The following is a 21,119-nucleotide window of genomic DNA, read 5'->3' as shown; positions in this document are numbered from 1 at the left end:
TGATTCGCTCGTATTCACTGCTTTATAGTTTGTAAAAAAAAAAAATCTAAGAAAGGAACATGAAAAAAACAAGGGTATTGAGATTTGGAAAATCATTTTAATCTGTTTTCGGTCAGAATTTAGCTGTCAAGAGGTCAAAGTTCAATGATTTGACATACCTTTGAAAACTACTAAACTACTCTGCCAATTTGGGATCTAAACACTTGAAGTTTTAGATGTAGGTTCCTTGGACATGAATCAAACTAACTTGATTTGAGCACAAAACATGTTAATTGGTCAAAGTTTAAAAAATTTGACCTCAGCTAATTTTAGGTCTAAACATTTGAAATTCTACATAAAGTGTATTCAGACATAATGCAAGCTTTTTCAGTGGTTTCTGGCCGAAAAATTGGCTACCAAGGGGTCAAAGTTCAAAAGATTTGACCATTAAAGTCTCTAGCAAACTATTCAGCCAATTTTGAGTCTAAACATTCGCAGTTTTAGATAGCGGGTATTCAGACATTCAAGTTTTTTTTTTTTAGTCAGTTATTTTTAATACAGTAGAACCCCAAGATACTGCTAGTAGATAAAAAAAATACAAAAGTCGTCAAATATTAAGGCTAAAAGCCACTCAAGATGAATAGATTGTCATTTTTATGGCCCATTTCAATAGCTTTTCTGATTTGACATACGGGTATCGAGATTTGACACTAAATTTATTTTCAAAAACAGATATTTTTTTTTTATTTCATAAAGCAATAATAAATATCGCAGTTGAGAAGTTATTTTTAAAAAAATGGTTTAAGCATTTAATTTTATTATTATTAATTTGACATTTGGAATAAGTTTAATTTGCTCGTATTCACCATTTTATAGTTGTTTGTAAAAGGGGGAAAAAAAACAAAACCGGCATTATCAAAAGTTTGTTTTAATTTTTTGTTTTTGAAAAGAAAACAAAAAGGTTTTGATCTTAATACTTAGTCTCATATTGCAAATGTTATTTTTAAATTTATTTTTAATACAGTAGAACCCCAAGATACTGCTAGTAGATAAAAAAAAATACAAAAGCCGTCAATATTAAAGCTAAAAACCACTCAAGAAGATGGATAGATTGTCAGTTGAATCCTAAATATCACAAAAGGTTGCTGTATAATCATTTCTAAGATTAGTCGTTGGTTTTATTGTGTTCTATCTTCATCCCAATCAACCTATTATATATCTCAAATCTTTTTCATGTTTATGACCCATTTCAATAGCTTTTACGATATCGAACATCTCATCTATTTCCTTCCGCTGTACATGTTCTACAAGGATAGCTGCAGATTGCAAACCATCTATAAAAATAGAAAATTTAAGCCCAAGTTTTACATGACAGGGTTAGGGTTAGGGTTATCTTGCAGATAATTTGCCTCCTGTAAAAAGTAAAGCACGTTTTTAGAAAATGAAATTTTGATTCAATATGGCATCCGTTTCAATAAAAAGAACGTATGAACAATAATGCGTATAGTTTTAAATATTTTTTATGGATATCACTCCAGACAAGTCATGAGGCTATTTGATGTCAGAACCGTATGGTGCCTTGAAATAATGGATAAGAACTCTTGGATTAGTAGATGTAGAACAGTTGAGGTAGCAGTGTTTTACTGTTTTATGGAAATCACTCCTGACAAGTAAGGAGCTTGAGAGAAAAAAAAAAAAAAAAAAAAAAAAAATGGTAACATTTGAAGCTCATTCTCTTTTTCTAACCAATTGTTATTGTTGATAGGTTGGTTGGTTGTTTTATGGCCTATCAACCTTTTTCAGGTTATTTAATGCCGTATCCAGTGATTTTGAAGAAAAAGTTTTTAATAGAATATATTTATTTTTTTTTAAGTCGGTTTCTATTTAACCCATAGTTGGGACTAACAGGTACTACCACTTTGGGTCAGAGTAGATCTGGGAGCAATGGCAATTAAAGAGTGGCTCCACACTCCTCAAAGCCCACAAGCTGGGGCCTCACTAGCTGATATAGTTTAAGGTCATATTCAGGACATCATTGTTGATAGGATTTTTGGAAGAGTGCTAATCTTAAATTCCTTGGACCCTGCATTCTCAGGCAACATGCAGTAGATTAAGTATTCAAGACATTGCCAAGTCTGCTGCAAAGAAGGTAGCCTCCCTCTATCAGGCTAGGAAATTTATCACAACTGCCAATAAGTTATCTTTTTATAAATCCATCAACTATGCATACAGCTATCTTGGTCAAAGAGTGCAAAAACAGGTTTCTAGTAAGTTTCGCATTGTCTGTCAAGTTCCAACACTGTCACATCACCATAGTTTTACATCCTAATGCCTGTTTATACCAGTATTTTCACAGAAGGTGTTGATAAATTACTGCTCTTGCACCCTTTTAATGTAAAGCCCCCCCCCTGATCAGCAGCAAAGTTCAATGTACAGAATCCTAGATGCCTTTATGATATTCATCTTTAGAATTCCCACCTGTTCCCTTTGGACGTATAGTCATGCAAATTTTAAATGTAATGTGAAAAAGCATCTTGTGGCACAACTCTCCACTCAGTTTGCCCTCTCAATAAATCTGACCCCCCCCCCCCACCCACCCATGCGATAACCGTTCTTTGGGATGAACAAGAATTTAAAAAGAAAAACAAAAGAAAGAAACCAAGGAATTGTTTAAAAACAAAAAATGTATTAAACGGTAACAAACCTGCGATATTTGGATGCGGGGAAATCCGAAGAAAACTGGTTAAGGCTTCGGCCGCACTATTTGTATCGTTATTTACATAACTCAGCAACAATAAGCACAAGCTGTGCCCGTTCCTATCTGCCGTTCGTTGGTAACACGTCTTCGCTTCGTCCAGTAGAAGAGTAATCTGTTCTTTTAGTGCAGTGGTGTCTAGATTCTCATCTGCATTCTTCAACGTCACGTATTTATGCTGTGCGAACGTGTAGAGACAATTAGCCAGCAACAAATCTCCGCCCGATCTTCTCGCTAGCTCAATAGATTTTTTATAACGTCCATTACGTCTCAACAACTGTATGGACTTTTCAAGCTGACCTGAAAAGAAAAGTTAAGTTTGTTTAAGGGATGTTTTTTTTTTTTTTTTACACAGGCATCATCACATTATCAAGGCCAAGAGGCCACTCAAGGATAAGGCTAATAGAGTGTGTACAGTAGAAATTGGACAATATAGTAATCATTAGTAATGAAAATTCGGTAAATTTGATAACTTATATGGAACGGCTCATCAAGAACTTATTTACGTTAGACTTGAACACAACCCTATTGTAGTCAGCCGGAAAGCAGGAAAACGGAAGACAATTCCACAGGCGTGCAGTTCTAAGAAAGAAGCTTTGTTCATGGAATCTACGTTTAGGTTTAGGCACAGATAAAGAGTCGGGGGGAATTATTGATAGTGTTTTCAGCTAGACGAGCGTTTCTTGTGAAAGTTAGGCGAGGGGGGACCATAGACTGTAGCTCAGTCGAACACTTTCCATGAAAATAACGATACATCAGAGACAAACTTGCAACATCTCTTCTGTGAGATAGAGGTTGCAGGGAAGAGAAAAGGACATCTCCTACAAGGCTACGAAGTCTATTTTGAACTGTTTTTCTCCTTGATGCAAATGTGTAAATTTAAATGCGAGTCTAAGAAGCCAATACAATGCAAATTGTTTTTAACTTTTTTTTTTTCAAAGGAATCGCCACGTATCAAAGCCTAGAGGCCACTCGAGGATAAAGGTAAAAGAATGTACAGTGGTCAAAAGGACAATATCATAGTAATCGTTAGAAGTTTGGTAATTTGGATTACTTACAAGGATGGAATACTGTTGCCATATCTGGGAAGGAGCTGCTAGAAACAGCCTATCCTGCCTTGGCAGAGTACAAAATAGACTTTGTGGCTTAGTGGGGGATGCCCTTTTCTCTACCCTGAAACCTCTCTCCCACAGAAGAGACGTTGCGAGCCTATCCTTGTTTTATCGTTATTTCCATGGCAGGTGCTCGTCTAAACTCGAATCTCTGGCCACCCCCCCCCTCGCCTATTTTTCACAAAAAACACCCGTCTAGCTGAATCCACTGAAAAATTTCCCCCACTCTATATCTGTGCCTAAATCAAAACGCGGATTCCATGAACAAAGCTTCTTTCTTAGAACTGCATGCCTGTGGAACTGTTCCGTCTGCCTGCTTCCCACCGGACTACAACTTGGATGTCTTCAAGTCCAATGTTAACAAATTCCTAATGTACACTCCATCAAATCTCCACACTAACGTAATGTACTTGCAATAACCCTTATCCCTGAGTGGCTTCTGGGCCTTGATAAGTGATCACTGAAAAAAAAAAAAAAAAAAAAAAAAAAAAAAACTTAACAGCTCATCAAGTTGTTCACATTAAATTTAGGTTAAGCGATGCAAATATTCTTTAACATTTTTAAATAGAAAAAATAATTTAGTTTAATTGATATAGGTCATCACCAGATACAACCAAAGTCAAATATAAAATAGAAATTTTGAAAGTCAACAAGTTTAAGGAATTTTTTTCTTGTTGCAAGCATTGTATAAATTTAAATATGAATGTAAGTTTAAGCCATGCATTTTAAATTTTATTTTTTTTTTTACAAATAAGTTTAAATATTGATGCGCAAATTTAAAAAGCCCATAAAATGCAAATTTCATTTTTCTTTTTTTATTTAAAAAAAAAAAAAAAAAAAAAAAAAACCATCACTTTAGTTTCGATGATATAGGTCATCACGCGGCAAGAGCAAATATAGACGTGCATTCGTCACTTATCAAGCCCAGAGGCCACTCGAGGACAAGGTCAAATATGGACGTGCATTCCTTACCTTCTTCAAACAACATTTCCGCTGCCAAGCTGATTAATCCCTTTTTCTCGAGAAATTCCATTTTCTCATCCGACTTTAATTTGTTAAGGACGTTCTTCATTTTATCAGTTTCTCCTTTACTGTGATGTGCGTTGGCCGATTGGAGGCAGAGATACGTGAGGTTTTTCTGCGGCTTGTGTTTGATGAGGACTTCAGGCACAGCTTCACCTTTTTGGACATAGGACTGGAAAGGAAAAAGAAATTTGTGCTCAAATGTTCTTTTTTATGTATCAGTTAACAAAGTTTTTGCAGTTTTTAACTTAAACATATCAGAATTAAATTTTCTCAAGTCTAATTTTTATTCAAAATGTTAGTGATCACGCCATAATGCATTCTGGCGTGATTACTCACATCTGGAATAAAAATAGTATTCATTCCAGAAAGCAATTTTCCCAAGTCTAATTTCTTTCTAGATGTTAGGAAAATTGCATCCTGGAATGATTACTAACATCTTGAAAACAAACATCAGAATCAGCACCTTTGCCAAGACAAAGCAAGTGTATTTATGCCAGTAAAAAAAAAAAAAAAAAAAAAAAAAATCACTGAAGGCATTTTTGATATTGCTTAGGTTTTTTGAAGCATTTCTCACAGAATGTTGTAGAGATGCTTGAAGAAGTGGTATTCAGTAGATGAGAGGTCTGGAGAGTATAGCAGATGAGGTAGAGTTTTGTAGCTTAATTTGTTCAACTTCTGCAGGGTCGATTTAGCAACATGCAGTCGGTCATTGTCATGGATGAGCATCGAGTCTTTTCTGTTGACTAATGCTGGGCGTTGTTGTCGAAGTTTCTGATGCATTTCATCCATTTGTTGACAGTGTTTCCACCTTAACGGTTTTGTCTGCTTAAAAAAAAAAAATCTGATGAAACTGATTGCAGACCACCAAACAGTATGACTTTTCTTTTTGGTGAAACTCTGGCTTTGGGAAGTATCATGGAACTTCGTCAGCATCTAACCAGAAACGAGCATCGCTGGTTGTAATAAAGCACCCACTTTCCATTGCAAGTTACAACCCGGCCAAGAAGTTCTTGTTGCATAAAACACATGATACTTCATAATGGCGTTTCTTTTGGCCGTCATTCAAGACGCGGGGCACCCATGTATCAAGTTTTTGTCTTTCCAATCTTTCTCATATGGTTGAAAAATCATTGTATATGCTACATTTAAGAAGCAAGTTCTTGAACAGTTATATGGATCGGCTTCAACTAAGGCTTTTGATTGTAAACAATCGATGGCTGACCACTGTTCATCACCTTCAAGACTTGTCACCACCACGAAATTTTTTAAACCACCATTGTGATGTGCGTTCGGTAGTGGTTCCTGAGCCTAAATGCTTTGTTGATATCGCGAGCTGTTTTAGTAGCTTTTCGGCCTAGCTTGAATTAAAAATAAGAAAATTGTGCGAATTTGCTTTTTTCATCATGTACTCAAAAACTGAATTTTTTAAAAAATGATTGTAATTTAAACGATGAGACAACGAAAAAGACTTTAAAACGATATAGCAAAGGTATTTAAAACGATATAGCAAAGGTATTTAAAACGATATAGCAAAGGTATTTAAAACGATATAGCAAAGGTATTTAAAACGATATAGCAAAGGTATTTAAAACGATATAGCAAAGGTATTTAAAACGATATAGCAAAGGTATTTAAAACGATATAGCAAAGGTATTTAAAACGATATAGCAAAGGTATTTAAAACGATATAGCAAAGGTATTTAAAACGATATAGCAAAGGTATTTAAAACGATATAGCAAAGGTATTTAAAACGATATAGCAAAGGTATTTAAAACGATATAGCAAAGGTATTTAAAACGATATAGCAAAGGTATTTAAAACGATATAGCAAAGGTATTTAAAACGATATAGCAAAGGTATTTAAAACGATATAGCAAAGGTATTTAAAACGATATAGCAAAGGTATTTAAAACGATATAGCAAAGGTATTTAAAACGATATAGCAAAGGTATTTAAAACGATATAGCAAAGGTATTTAAAACGATATAGCAAAGGTATTTAAAACGATATAGCAAAGGTATTTAAAACGATATAGCAAAGGTATTTAAAACGATATAGCAAAGGTATTTAAAACGATATAGCAAAGGTATTTAAAACGATATAGCAAAGGTATTTAAAACGATATAGCAAAGGTATTTAAAACGATATAGCAAAGGTATAACAAAAAACTTCACAAATACATCATTTGAAATCAAAATTTTAAGTTCCACAAGAACTGTCAACCTAATACAGTCAACTTTTTTGCAAACAACATAAGTTATATATATATATATATATATATATACTAGCATTTCAATCCGGCATTGGCCAGGTGTTTTGAGGTGTATGTGGAGCAAAAAAAACAAAGAAAACTGTCAATGTTTTTAACTTTGACCCCTATTACGACCTCTTAAAATTTATTATTTTGGGCTCAAATCGAGTTATTAAGTTAGATCCATGTCCAAGGAATCTATATCTAAAATTTCAAGTGCTTAGACCCAAAATTGTCGGAGGAGTTTGGTAGAGTTCTCAAAGGTCAAATCATTGAACTTTGACCCCTTAATCGCCAAATTTCTGGCCGAAAACCAATCAAAGATTTTCCCAAATCTCAGTACCCTACATATCAAATATCGAGTCTGTAGACTAAAAATTAACAGAGTTATTGCGAAGGAAAATGTACACAGGCAGACACTTTCACTCACACACACAGATGGAAAACGGGGTGAGGAAGAGGAAAAAAAATGGGGGAAGTTACATGTAACAAGTGTACAATTCAGTAAAATAAATAAGTCGATTAAAAACGAGATCATTAAAATACACCCGAAGCGCTTTTCGTTCAGACTAACTTTTCAAGGGTATAAGTCTGAATTTTTTTTTTTTCTTTTTTTTTTTTTTTTCCAGACTTATACCCTTGAAAAGCTCCGATTTTTTCCCCCCATTCCGATTAATCACCCCAACACTACTATATATTTCTAATGAAAAAAAATTGACAATAATTTGACAAAAGTTTTGTCCTTTAAAAACAGTCTCCTCATCAGCAAAAATGGGGGGGGGGGTTAGGATAGAGTTATATATTTAAGAATCATATATAATGAGCAAACAGTTAATAAAACATGTTAAAAAACACTTTGAAAGGAGTTAAAAACATATTTAATCTGAAAAGGAAACACTAGATCAGTGGATAGTCCTTAATCCGCGGAGTTTCAAAGAAATACTTTCCTTCTCATCAGAGGGTAGGAATTAGCAAAATGCGGGATCGGATTTTATATATATATATACACGCACACATTTTTTAAATATTGTTTTAGATGGAATTAGACCTGGAGTCTAAAGAGCAGAGTTTATTTTAATGTATTAGTCAATGTATTAATACTTTTAAAAGAAAACAGTGCCATTGTACTTTAGATATATAATAAGCTCAATAGGTATAGATATTCTAGAGCTATATTAATGTTGAGTAAAACGATTCATAATTTTGAATTAAAAATCAATTTCCAAAGGAAAAACAAACAAAATCAATTCGATTGTACGATCGTTTCAGAAACGATGTTCATTTTATTTAAATTGACAATAATTTGACAAAAGTTTTGTCCTTTAAAAACAGTCTCCTCATAAGAAAAAAATGGTGTGTGGGGGGGGGGGGGTTAAAGACACCAAAATAAAACTAGCATTTTAGTCGTGAGTAAGGCAGCGTTTCCGAAACAATCAACAATTGAGTTGATTTTGTTTGTTTTTCTTTTTGAAACTGATTGTTAATTCACAATTATGAATCGTTTTACAAATATCGTTTTATAAATATATATATATATATATATATATATATATTTCTGTAGAAATATATTTACTAATAATATATATCAATCCTTATTTAAGAAGCTCAATGTAATTACAGAGTAATATAGAGAATAAATGACAAAAAGTTATATTCCAAAATTCATGATGTTGACCATCTTATAATTTATTCCTCTAATTCAGTTGACTTATACAATTCTTGACAGTATCTGTTTCATAGCGCAAAATCAATCATTTAATTATTATATCAATCAGTGAATCATAATAGATTCACTGATTGATATAAGAATTATGTGATTGAGTTGTATAAGTCAACTGAATTAAAGGAATAAATAAGATGGTCAACATGAATTTTGGAACATAAATTTTTGTCATTTATTCTTTCTCTCATATATATATATATATATATATATATATTAAAATAAACCTGTAAAGTATAATTCATTAACTTATTTTTCCTTTTCTTTTTCTTTCCATTTTATAAACAATAAATATCTTTCAATCTCTCCCCGCCCGGCTAAATTACTTTAAACCCCATTTTCAACCCGTTCCTTCACTAACATTAACTCTCCAACCTGTTGCCATGGTGATCCTTTAAATTAACTGTTACTTATGCCGTTATCAACAAAAGTAGCGTCTTTTAAGTTTAAACCGTTAAAAAACACGTATATAAGAATTTACACATAATTAATATTTAATTATAAACCCCTCTCTTTTTTTAATACACTCCTACTACTTTAAACTCCAACGTCCTCTCCCCACCACTCCCCCTTCTTTTCTAACTCCCCTTTATCTACGATCTTTCCATTTTTATTTGACTTTATAACTTAGTCCATCTATGAATTCTGATGATGCTAGTTGGATTTTTCCTCTCTTTGAGGATTTTCCTCTAGTTGAAACAATTTGTAAACTCATTCTGGACTCACAGTAATAAATTTCCTATATATATATATATATATATATATATATATATATAAGAGCAAATAGTTAATAAAACATGTTAAAACTTTGAAAAAGAGTTAAAAACATTTAATCTGAAAAGGAAACACTTGATAAGTGGATAGTCCTTAATTGTAATTTTTATAATATATATAATTACAGCTCTATCAAAGAAATTTTATTCTACGGTAAGTGAGCTAGGTCGTTAGTAATAAATTGGATACGAACCTCGACAAGAGCATTGTACTGATTCACCAAATCAATTGCACGATCGAACATCTTCGAGTCATGCGAAATTTCCACGGCTCGATCAAATTGTTGCAGCTTTTCAAAACATTCTGTTGCTTTGGCCGGCTTTTGCAAAAGAAGATAAGCTTTACCCGCAGACTCGTACTAAAAAGATAAAAATGTTAAAAACATTTATTGTTGTATTAGGAAAAAAGATAAATCGAAGAAAACAAGTACAATGAATTTTACTTTACATTAATGAAGTGACATTGTCTTTAATGTTTTTCGCCAATTTTTTTTATATTCATTATCTGAATGGTCGAGCTGTAAAACGATACTGATCTCGTGAAAACGATACTGATCTCGTGAAAACGATACTGATCTCGTGAAAACGATACTGAGCTCGTGAAAACGATACTGAGCTCGTGAAAACGATACTGAGCTCGTGAAAACGATACTGAGCTCGTGAAAACGATACTGAGCTCGTGAAAACGATACTGAGCTCGTGAAAATCCATCGCGTGTCAAGTTTTAGGCAGACAGAAACATGCATTTAAACAGACGGGTGAGATTTATATTAGATTGAAAAGTTTGGGTTTTTTTTTAATCTTATTTTAATTCTTGAAATTAGTTTTTAATTATTGAAAAACACGCTTAAAATTTAAGATTAAAAAAAAATGTTCAGTTTTGACGCCAAAATCTGAACAGCATATTACAACAATCGGTATTTGTACAGTTTAATTAAGACATTAAAAAAAATGAAAATAGCAAAAATAAATTTAAAAAAAAAAAAGTTAAATTGTACGTTTTCGACTGAAGATTTCTGAAAAAAAAATTTGATCAAATTGAGCGAATTTTTTTTTGGGGGGGGGACTTCATTCCATAATGGATACGTACAATATAACTTTTCTCCGCAGATTTCATTTCTTTTTAATGTCTTCATTAAACTGTACAAGTACCCAGGTGAAACCATTTTAGAATACAAACGTATTTTTTTAATTCATTAACCGAATAAACAAATTAGCAAAGGGAAGTAACCATTGCAAGCTGCTTTTGACTGTCAGCTGACATACTTCCTAACTTCCTAACTTCCAGCATTTTACTACAGGAAATGGTGACGATTTTCTACTCTTAGCTTGTTGAGGGAAAGCGTGGGCAAAAGATGAGGTATAAGGACAACATCAAAGTAAATCTAAAGCGGTTTCACATGGACCTTGAGACATGGGAGGACATGGCTGGGAGCAGGTTGGCATGGAGGAGCGCTGTCCACGAAGGTGCTGCGCTTTATAGTAGTGACCTAAATCAAGCTGCTGAGGATAAACACAAGCACAGAAAGGACAGATTATCAACCAGACACACCCAACCCCACCACCACTACCTTTATCTGCCCAAATTGCACAAGAAAAATTGGGTCTAGGATTGGGCTCTATGCTCACCTGAGGACCCACAGAAGCCACAACGGAGGACAGTCTTACTCGGACACGAGTGACCGCCGATGATGATGGTGACAAAGCAAATCAGTTCCTTCGCTTTTTCTTTCATGCCTATATCCCCTGTGCATGAATTTTTTTTTTTTTTTTTTTTTAAACATTTTCTGAGCATTCTTTTCATAAAAAGCCAGGGATTCCGGTGTTGCCCGGGTATTTGGAGGTGTGTGCTTGAAGAAAAGAAAGAAAAAAAAAAAAAAAAAAGTCTTTGCTGTCATGTTCATCGCCAAACCAGAAGTGGTGAAGGTTTAAATTAAGGCTAGTCAATCAAAAAGCAGATGACTTTCTAAAGTATCGCCAAAAAAAAAAAAAAAAAAAAAAAAAAAAAAAAAAAAAATCCCTCTGTAGAAAAAGGCCCCAATTGAGGGTGAAGGAATTAATGTTTTTCGCCAATTTTTTTATATTCATAATCTGAATGGTCGAGCTCTTAAACGATACTGAACTCGTGAAAACGATACTGATCTCGTGAAAATCCATCGCCTGTCGAAAGTTTTAGGCAGACAGAAACATACATTTAAACAGACGGGTGAGATTTATATTAGATTGAAAAGTTTGGTTTTTTTAAAATCTTATTTTAATTCTTGAAATTAGTTTTTAATTATTGAAAACATGCTTAAAATTTAATATTAAAAAAAAAAAATTTTCATAAACAGAAATTGTGACAAAGCAAATCAGTCCCTTCTCTTCCGTTGCTTTTCATTGTGAAGCGATTTATTGAAATAAAATAGAAAAGGGCATTATTGTATAGTAAATATAATAAAAATTAAAATTATGTTTTATTCAAAACTAGCGGGGGGTATACAGCATTGCCCGGTTGTTTAAAGGTGTCTGTGTTGGATAGGGGGAGGGGGGGATAAGCAAAGTAATAATCCTGTATTAATATTAAAAAAATTTTTTAAATAAAAACGGCAAAACCAACACAAAGAAAACTGCGAACATAAAATTTCTTTATAAAAGAAATCAGAAAAACAAAGCAAAAATCACGGAAAAACGTGTTCGGAAAATCAAAAACCAAAAACACAGCAAGTAACTCTTCGGTTCGGTTAATTCCAGTTTTTTTTAAGCAACTACGAATCAAACCGGTGTTCCTTCGTAACTGTTCCTTGTGAACGATCCAGCAACAGTGTTAAGTGGTTGCAGGGGAAGAAGGAATTTATTAGAGAGAAAAGATTTTACCACTTCCATTGATTGTAACCAAGTGGAGAGGTAATAGGCCTATAACACACAGATACTGTGCTGCAGTTTGTGCATATTACATTTGCATGAAATGTCTTGATTTTTAATTCTATTAAGGTCAAAACGAGGGGGGGGGGAAGGAGTTCATTTTATATATAGAGAGATATACGATATGAGCAAGGTTACAGGTTATAAGTGTTAGAACTTTATATAACCGAGTGTGGCTGGCTCTCCATTTGAATGCACGGCCCCATCATATGGGAGTGGCATACTTGTCGCATCCTGTTCATGTTATACCGATAAAATATTAATTTGAGAAAAAAGAAAAAAAGGATAAATAAAGACCTGGCCAGAGATAAAAGTCAGTTGCCATAAAGAAGATTTCAAATATGGTATGGAACGTTGAAAGAATGGGTAGAAGTTCTTGGATTAGCAGATGTGGAACAGCCGAGGTAGCATTTTTATTTTAATGGAATCCATTCCAGACAAGGTGCGATTCGATAGCAGTGAAAAATTTAAAAATATATAAAACACTTAAAGTGAAAAAATTAGGCAACAACAAACGTTATATGTAAAGATTTGACAAAAAAAAAAAAAATAAAATAAACAGCAATTCTTCCCCCTTTGTCAGAAACATTGCACATGTAATGCTAGAAATGAACAGGATGACAAAAAATAAACCCATGGTTCACATTTTATTTTCTAATCGTCAGGGGAAGGCCAGGGAAAGCATATGGGGAATCGATGAGGATACATTTGAAAGCAAAATAAAAAGACGTAACCATCAAATAATAGCGATCAATTTAACTGAACCTGATGCGCTTCAACATTTTTGGGAAGAATTCTTAAGATGTACTGATGTTGTTCGTGCTGTAAGAGGGAGGGAGGGAGGGAGCATCAGTCATGACATGCCAGAACTTTTCACACCCTGCTTGTGTTATACTGATAACGATAAATTTGAGAGAAAGAGGGATAAATGAAGACCTGGTCAGAGATAAAAGTCAATTACTGTCATAAAAACACAAGCAGAAGCGCCTCTATCCTGTCAGGTGACAGGATGGAGGGGGGGGGGTAAAGAAAAACTTATGGATGGGTTCTTGACATTAATTTGCGTATGAGGGTAATAGAAGTTGTGAGAAAGAGGAATTGAAGAGGACAGGGTTGAGATTTTGATAGCCGAGGGAAAAAGTGTAGACATTGATAGTTGGTGAATTACGGTTTACGTTTAGCGCTAGGTGACAGAATTGGGAAAAGAAAAAGGAGAAAAAACTATAAGTTTGTAGATAGATTCTTCATATACATGTAGCATTAATTTGCATATGAGGGGGATAGTGATGCGCTTCAACATTTTTGGGAAGAATTCTTACGATGTACTGACGTTGTTCGTGCTGTAAGAGGGAGGGAGGGAGGGAGCATCAGTCATGACATGGCAGAACTTTTCACACTCTGCTTGTGTTATACTGATAACGATAAATTTTAGAGAAAGAGGGATAAATGAAGACCTGGTCAGAGATAAGTCTTTCTGTCATAAAAACACAAGCGGCAGCACCTCTAATTAGCCTGTCGAGTGACAGGATTATGGGAGTAAAGAAAAACTTGTAGATGGGTTCTTGGCAGTAATTTGCATATGAGGATAAGAACATCTATAAGGAGGAATTGAAGAGGACAAGGAGTTGAGATTTTGATAACCGAGAAAAAGTGTAGACATTGATAGTTGGTGTTGTGAATTACGGTTCAAGTTTAGTGCCGCTGTTTAGCCTGTCAGGTGACAGAATTGGGAAAAGAAAAAAAAAGGAAAATATGTTTATAAATGGATGTTTCATATACGTGTGGCATTAATTTGCATATGAGGGGAATAGTTGTTATAAGAAACTTTGGTGTAATGAGAACTGGTGCGTCAACACGATTATGCAGTATTAGTCGTGAAGATTAAGGATTTGAGAGAAAAAGAGATGAATAAAGAGGAGGTCAGAGATACGGGAGAATAGTGGTTATAAGAAAGATGAATTGGAAAGGACAGGAAGTCAAATTGTTTGACAGCCAAGAGAGAGTATAGATGTGGAATTAATGCTATGAATTACGGTTTAAGTCTAAAAGAGTTTGTAAGAATTGTGACGTTGATTAGGAGTTTTGGCAATTTTTTTTTTCAACAATTTCTAAAAACCATCCAATGCACGTAAAATATACATTAAACCGATTCTAACTTACCTCACAACATTTTTCAAAAATCTCTGCACTTAGTAATTTTTCTTTGGCAAAGCCAAGACATTTCGCAGCTTTGATATGTTGATTGCATTCCATGTAGAATTGGCCAGCCTGCAAGAAATTCTCCCTTTTTGTCTGCACGTCTGAGCAACGTTGGGCTGTCAGTGCATGGTGATTGGCAAGTGCTAGGTTCTCCTGTTGCTTGTGGTCTCCGAGATTGTAACATTTAGCTGCTATTTTGTATAGGGATTTACGCATGAAGTCATCACCACGCTGCAACCACATTTCTCTTGTCGACTCCTCGGCAAAGATCAGTGTATTTATATCTGCAAAATTGTTTTTGGAAATAAAAGAATGAGTTGTGGATCATAGAAAAAAAGGGAAAGGGGAAAAATAGAAGAAATATAGTTTTAGTTTTAGATACTTTCTTTTCACTCACTTAGAAACCACTCCCACTTAGAGATTGACTTGCTTGTTTTCATAGAAAAAAAGAGAGAAAGTGGAAAAAAATTATGAATGTTTATATTTTGTGCAAATATTTTAAAGTAATAGTATAGTTATGGTTTCAGATATTGGAAATGAAGAGAAACAAAAAAGGAGACAAAAATAAAAAAGGAAAAACAAACAAAGAAAAGGAAACAAGAAAAAGAAAAAAGGACAAAAAAAGGACAAAAAAAAAAGAAAACAAAACTCCTCGGCAAAGATCAGTGTATTTATATCTGCAAAATTGTTTTTGGAAAAGTTTTAGATGTACAAGTTGTCGAGAAAAAAACTGAAATGGAGATGAATTACAAAACCTGAGAGACAGGCACACGCACACAGAGAGAAAGAGAGACAGACAGAGAGAGACATATCTGCAAAATTGTTTTATGAAATAAAAGAATGAGCTGTGGATCATAGAAAAAAAAAGAGAGAAAGGGGAAAAATAGAAGAAATAATATAGTTTTAGATACTCTTTCTTTTCACTCACTTAGATCCTACTCCCACTTAGAGATTGACTTGCTTGTTTTCTGCAAACCGAAAGCTTTTATTTTAGAAAGAGTTGGGGTCTTATTAACCAATTTTTATTTTATCTTGTTTATTCCCCCCATCTTCCCCCCCCCCATTAAATGTTATTACTGTAAATAATTCAAAACTTTTTCAAATTTGGGGTTTTCTTAGTAGGACAGTGCCTGGAGTGAATGTGGTATTGTGGTGACTGAAATATTTCTAGTTAAGAGTAGGATAGATAATTTTTAGTATTTGAAGGATGAACAATGACACCCATTACACTTGAATGGCCTTGTGCCTAATTTGTTTCTTATGAATTTTTATATTTTGTGCAAATATTTTAAAGTAATAGTATAGTTATGGTTTCAGATATTGGAAATGAGACAAACAAAAAAGAGGAGACAAAAATAGAAAAGGAAAAACAAAGAAAAGGAAACAAGAAAAAGAAGAAAGGACAAAAAAAGGACAAAAAAAGGACAAAAAAAGGACAAAAAAAAGAAAACAAAGATCAGTGTATTTATATCTGCAAAATTGTTTTTGGAAAAAGTTTTAGATGTGCAAGTTGTCGAGAAAAAAACTGAAATGGAGATGAATTACAAAATCTGAGAGACAGGCGCGCACACACACACACACAGAGACAATATATTGGGTACAATAGAATTGGTTCTGCAATAGGAAATCTGCAAAATTAAAAAATATTTAATTGTATTTTATGCCCAGCAAGCCGGGTGCCCCTAGCTGGTATCTCAAAAATAAGCATGGAAAAAAAAAAAAAAAAAAAAAAAAAAAAAAAAAAAAAAAAAAAAGGTGCAACAGAAAAACAATTTCAGATAATCATGTTTACCGTTTTTGACTTTTCTTTGGAAAAAAAAAAAAAAAAAAAAAAAAAAAAAAAAAAAAAAAAAAACTTGTTCAAAGTGAATACAAAAAAAGCAAAAGCGAAAACAAAAAACGATAAAGCGACCCCCCCCCCAAAAAAAATCAAAACAGATTACCTTCAGCTTTGAGATCTGTATTAATTGTATCGACTAAATCCAATGATTTCAAATAATCAAACATTGGTGCCCTCTTGTTGACATCCGTGTCAAATATCCAGAGATTGACACGAGCTCTGGTCAATGCTGTGTAGAGAAGCTTAAGCTCGGAATTAAGAATTTTGTGCTGTTCTGGATTGAAATCAAGAGGGCGTGGTCGGTTTGCCTGCTGGAACACATCTGAAAACAGAACAAACAAGAAAACTTATATACAGAAATAACTGTTTCAACGGACGTCTATTTTGTCTGCATTTGGCTCGATAACTTCAGTGATGAATTCAAACAAATCTCGTCTGTACATTATTTTGCAGCGAACACGCGTTGCTTTTACCACATGGCTCATTCAGACTTAAATTTGAAAAGAGCATCTCCCCCAGACAAAGTTCTGATTCTCTCCTCTGATCTTGAGCACGTGGAGCAATGGGGAAAGAGGTGGCTGGTTAATTTTAATGCATCTAAAACCAAGCTTCTATCGTCACATCAACACTGATCCCATCTGGCATCATTTGAAATGAATGGCTCTCGCATGGGGAGAGTCCAGCTTTTCACAAGCTTATGGGCCTGACCTTTACTCCTGATCTGAAATGGTACATGAAATCTGTTGCCAAGGTTGCTGAAAAAATGGTTCAGATGCAATTTTTTACCTGTATAAGAGCAAAGCATGTCCTAGGAGCTGCTAGAAAGACCTTATTCTGCCTTGACAGGGTTCAAAGTAGGCTCCGTAGCCTGAGAGAATGCCCCCTTTTTTTTCCCCTGCGACCTTTCCAACAGTAGAGATGTTGCAAGATTTTCTCTGCTTTATCACTATTTTTATGGCAAGTGCTTATCTGAGCTTCGATCTATGGTTCCCCTTTGCCAATCTTTCACAGAAAAATACTAGTCTAACTGAAACTAGTATCAATAATTCCCCACTCTTTATCCGTGTCGAAACCCAAAACGTAGATTCCATGAACAAAGCTTTCTTAAAACTGCGCGCCTGTAGAACTCTTCTGTTTCCCTGCTTTTCAGCTGACTACAATATGGTCGTCTTCAAGTTCAACGTAAACAACTTCTTGAGCCGTCCCCAAGTAATACAATTCAATAAATTTCCACTACTAATGATTACTATGATATTGTCCCATTGACTACTGTACACTTATTTAAGCCTTGATAAATGATGACTTTGTAAAAAAAAAGTTATATTTTGCAAATTATTCACCATCTGAGGTTTACAATAATACCTACGGTTCATCCATCGCTGAACATCTTATAAAGAACCGTTATTATGCCTCTAATTTCATATTCTGGTCTCTGAATATTCACACCACCTTGCTCCAACGGGGTGGGCTTTGGTTGGTAGATAACTTCTGTCTTTTTAATACTAATCGTCAAACCAAATGCTTTTGCGGCATTGAAAAACTTGTCAACTAATTCTTGTGCTTCTTCAAATGAAGTGGCCGCGAGTGCAGCATCGTCTGCAAAAAGAAAATCACAAACCATTTTGCTTCTTGTTAGTGTTTTAGCGTTGAATGTTTGATGATTAAAAAGACCCCTGGTAGTTCTAAACTTAAAATGGACACCTTGCGTGTAATCTTTAAAAGCATGCTCGAGCATGATTGAAAAGATGGCAAAGAGCACAGGTGTCATAACACAATCCTGTTTCGTACCGGTTTTTACCTTGAATGACTCAGAACTTTCCGTCTGCTCTTACATGTACCTCCATATTCTCGTGAAAGGATCACAGTGTAGTATTTGTTCTGATATTACAAATTATCTTTTCTGTCCTCGATCAGTGGAGAAATCCTACATGACAGACAATTTTTATTTTTGGTCCTATCCAGATTGCCCCTTTTTGAGGAGCTGAATTTTCCCCACATAAAAAAAACAAACGACCTTGTGTCTAACTGTCATGGAGAGGCAAGTAAATAGATACACACATGCTAATCTTAAGAAATATAAAATTCTGTGGACCCTTCGCCCATCCTTGCTTGCTTGCATCTTGTAATAATTTTTACTAAGAATTCTTCATAAATTTTGCTTCCAATTTCGATTCTAGCTGATGGCACCCAACTCATATAATAGCGCGGCATAATTGTGTTGACACACTGGTTCTGGTCAGATCACCGAAGTTAAGCAACGTTGAGCCTGGTTAGTACCAGATGGGTGACCATTTGGGAATACTAGGTGCTGTATGTGCTCTCCACTTATCTCGGCATTTGTTATTCAAAACCTTCCAAAGTGCGACTGTTGACAGAGTCAAACGACTTGGTTAAGTCGATAAAAACGACAAACAGATCCTGATTTTTCTCACGTGCCTTCTCTGCAACTTGACGTAAACAGTAGATCATGTCGATGGTTCCCCTTCCAGATCTAAAACCACACTGCGTCTCAGGATAAATTTTGTCTACTAGATGAATGATTATCCTGTTCAAAATGACCCTGGCTAGTACTTTTACAGCCACAGAGAGCAGTGATATTCCACGGTAGTTATCACAATCAATGCGCTTTCCTTTATTCTTGAAGAGATGGATTATTGACGAGTTCCTGAAATCTGAGGTACAGAACCACCTTCCCAGATCCTGATGAATAACTCCAAAAGTTTTTTCAAAAGTGTGTTCCCCCCAAACTTGAATATTTCAGCCAGTATACCATCATCACCTGCACACTTTCTCAGTAGCATTTGTTTTACAGCTGCGAGAACTTCAGAAAAATTAGGAATCACATCTAGGATTCTTGCAGGCAAAGGACTCAAAACATCATCGTCAACATCAGAAGAGTTCAGCACTCCTTCAAAATGGTCCTTCTAGCTGTTAAGGTCATTCTTATCAGTCAACAAGGTTGTACCATCTGCCCCCATAACAGGTGAAGTACCACATTGTTGTGGTCCAAAAACTTCTTTCAGACCCTCATAAAATACCCTCGCATCTTTCCTATCAAAAGCAGCCCGGAGCTCAGAGGCTTTTGCAGACCACCAATCTTTTCATTTTTCCTCAATCGGCACCAAACATCCCTCCTGACACGAGATAAGCCGACCTCTTCGCTGATATCCAGGCCCTGTGCGAAGAGTGCATCCGGTCTAAAATACCCTGAATTTCAATGTCATTTTCGTTTAACCAATCCTGATGCCTCCTCTTGGGAAGTCCTAGTACTTCGTTTGAACATTCATAGATGGCATCCCGCAATTTCTTCCAGGACTCTTCAATATCATTGTTTATCACAATTTCGTTCAACTTCGCATCTAACTTTTTTTTCTTTTACAAAGGCATCACCACATTATCAAGGCCCAGAGGCCACTCAAGGATAAGGGTTAAAGAGTGTACAGTAGAAATTGGTTAATATAGTAATCATTAGTAATGAAAATTTGGTAAATTTGATAACTTATATGGAACGGCTCATCAAGAACTTATTTACTTTAGACTTGAACACAACCATATTGTAGTCAGCCGGAAAGCAGGAAAACGGAAGACAATTCCACAGGCGTGCAGTTCTAAGAAAGAAGCTTTGTTCATGGAATCTACGTTTAGGTTTAGGCACAGATAAAGAGTGGGGGAAATTATTGATAGTGTTTACAGCTAGACGAGTGTTTCTTGTGAAAGTTTTGCGAGGGGGGACCATAGATTGAAGCTCAGTTGAACACTTTCCATGGAAATAACGATACATCAGAGACAAACTCTCAACATCTCTTCTGTGAGATAGCGGTTGCAAGGAGGAGAAAAGGACATCTCCTACGAGGCTACGAAGTCTATTTTGAACTCTATCAAGGCATGTTGATAATTCTTTCTTTTCAGTGTTCAGTTCTTCCATATTCAATGGCTTTGGCATCTTAATTGTATGCCTTCGGCCCTTAGGTCGTAGTTTCAGTGATGTCTTGCATCGAATCAGGGCGTGATCCGACAGCCAACATGAGTCATGAAATGAACGACTCAAAAAATATATCTCCTGTATCTTTTCCGGGTTATAACAAAGTCAATAAGATGCCAATGCTTGGACCTTGGGTGCATCCATGTGCTTTTACGATTTGGCTGCTGAAACAGTGTTTGTAATGAACAGCCCATGTTAACTACAAAATGACAAGCGAATTCCATTGTCGTTTATTTTCCCCATACCATGAGTCCCAATCACATTTCCCTATGTCTCCCTGCCCAAGCCTACCCGGGCATTGAAATCTCTCATCAGTAAGATCTTGTCATGAAAGCTTACGTTTCTTGCTATGTCACCAAGCTTTTCGTAGAAGTTTGTGGCTTCTACTTCTGCATTTAGAGTTGGTGCATAGCAACTTACCAGTGTCAGTCCTGTTCTAGCTGTGAGTCCCATTCTAAAGGTCATTAAACGATCGTCACCGCCCAGAGGAAGAGCCTCCAGAGAGTCAGCAATATTTGATTTTATTGCAAAGCCAACACCAGAACTATGCCTCTCCCCCTCTTTCCGACCAAAAGAA

The 21,119-nt window shown here is 35.1% G+C and overlaps 1 protein-coding gene across 1 annotated transcript in view; it reads right to left on the bottom strand.

Moving 5' to 3' along the window:
- The window catches only part of LOC145269674 (TPR and ankyrin repeat-containing protein 1-like), a 199,491-nt gene that overhangs the window by 16,082 nt on the left and 162,290 nt on the right, over nt 1-21,119 (bottom strand). The window contains exons 25-29 of the mRNA XM_080125382.1: nt 16,664-16,882; nt 14,682-15,004; nt 9,812-9,976; nt 4,819-5,041; nt 2,684-3,034 (exon numbers count right to left, since the gene is read on the bottom strand). Of these exons, the coding sequence (XP_079981508.1) occupies nt 2,684-3,034; nt 4,819-5,041; nt 9,812-9,976; nt 14,682-15,004; nt 16,664-16,882 (1,281 nt within the window). The remainder of the gene's footprint in view (nt 1-2,683; nt 3,035-4,818; nt 5,042-9,811; nt 9,977-14,681; nt 15,005-16,663; nt 16,883-21,119) is intronic.

The sequence above is a fragment of the Euprymna scolopes genome, chromosome 45 (genome assembly GCF_053919585.1).
Source record: "Euprymna scolopes isolate OS-2025 chromosome 45, ASM5391958v1, whole genome shotgun sequence".
Taxonomy (NCBI): Eukaryota; Metazoa; Mollusca; class Cephalopoda; order Sepiida; family Sepiolidae; genus Euprymna; species Euprymna scolopes.
This window is presented reverse-complemented; position numbering and strand designations above follow the sequence as displayed.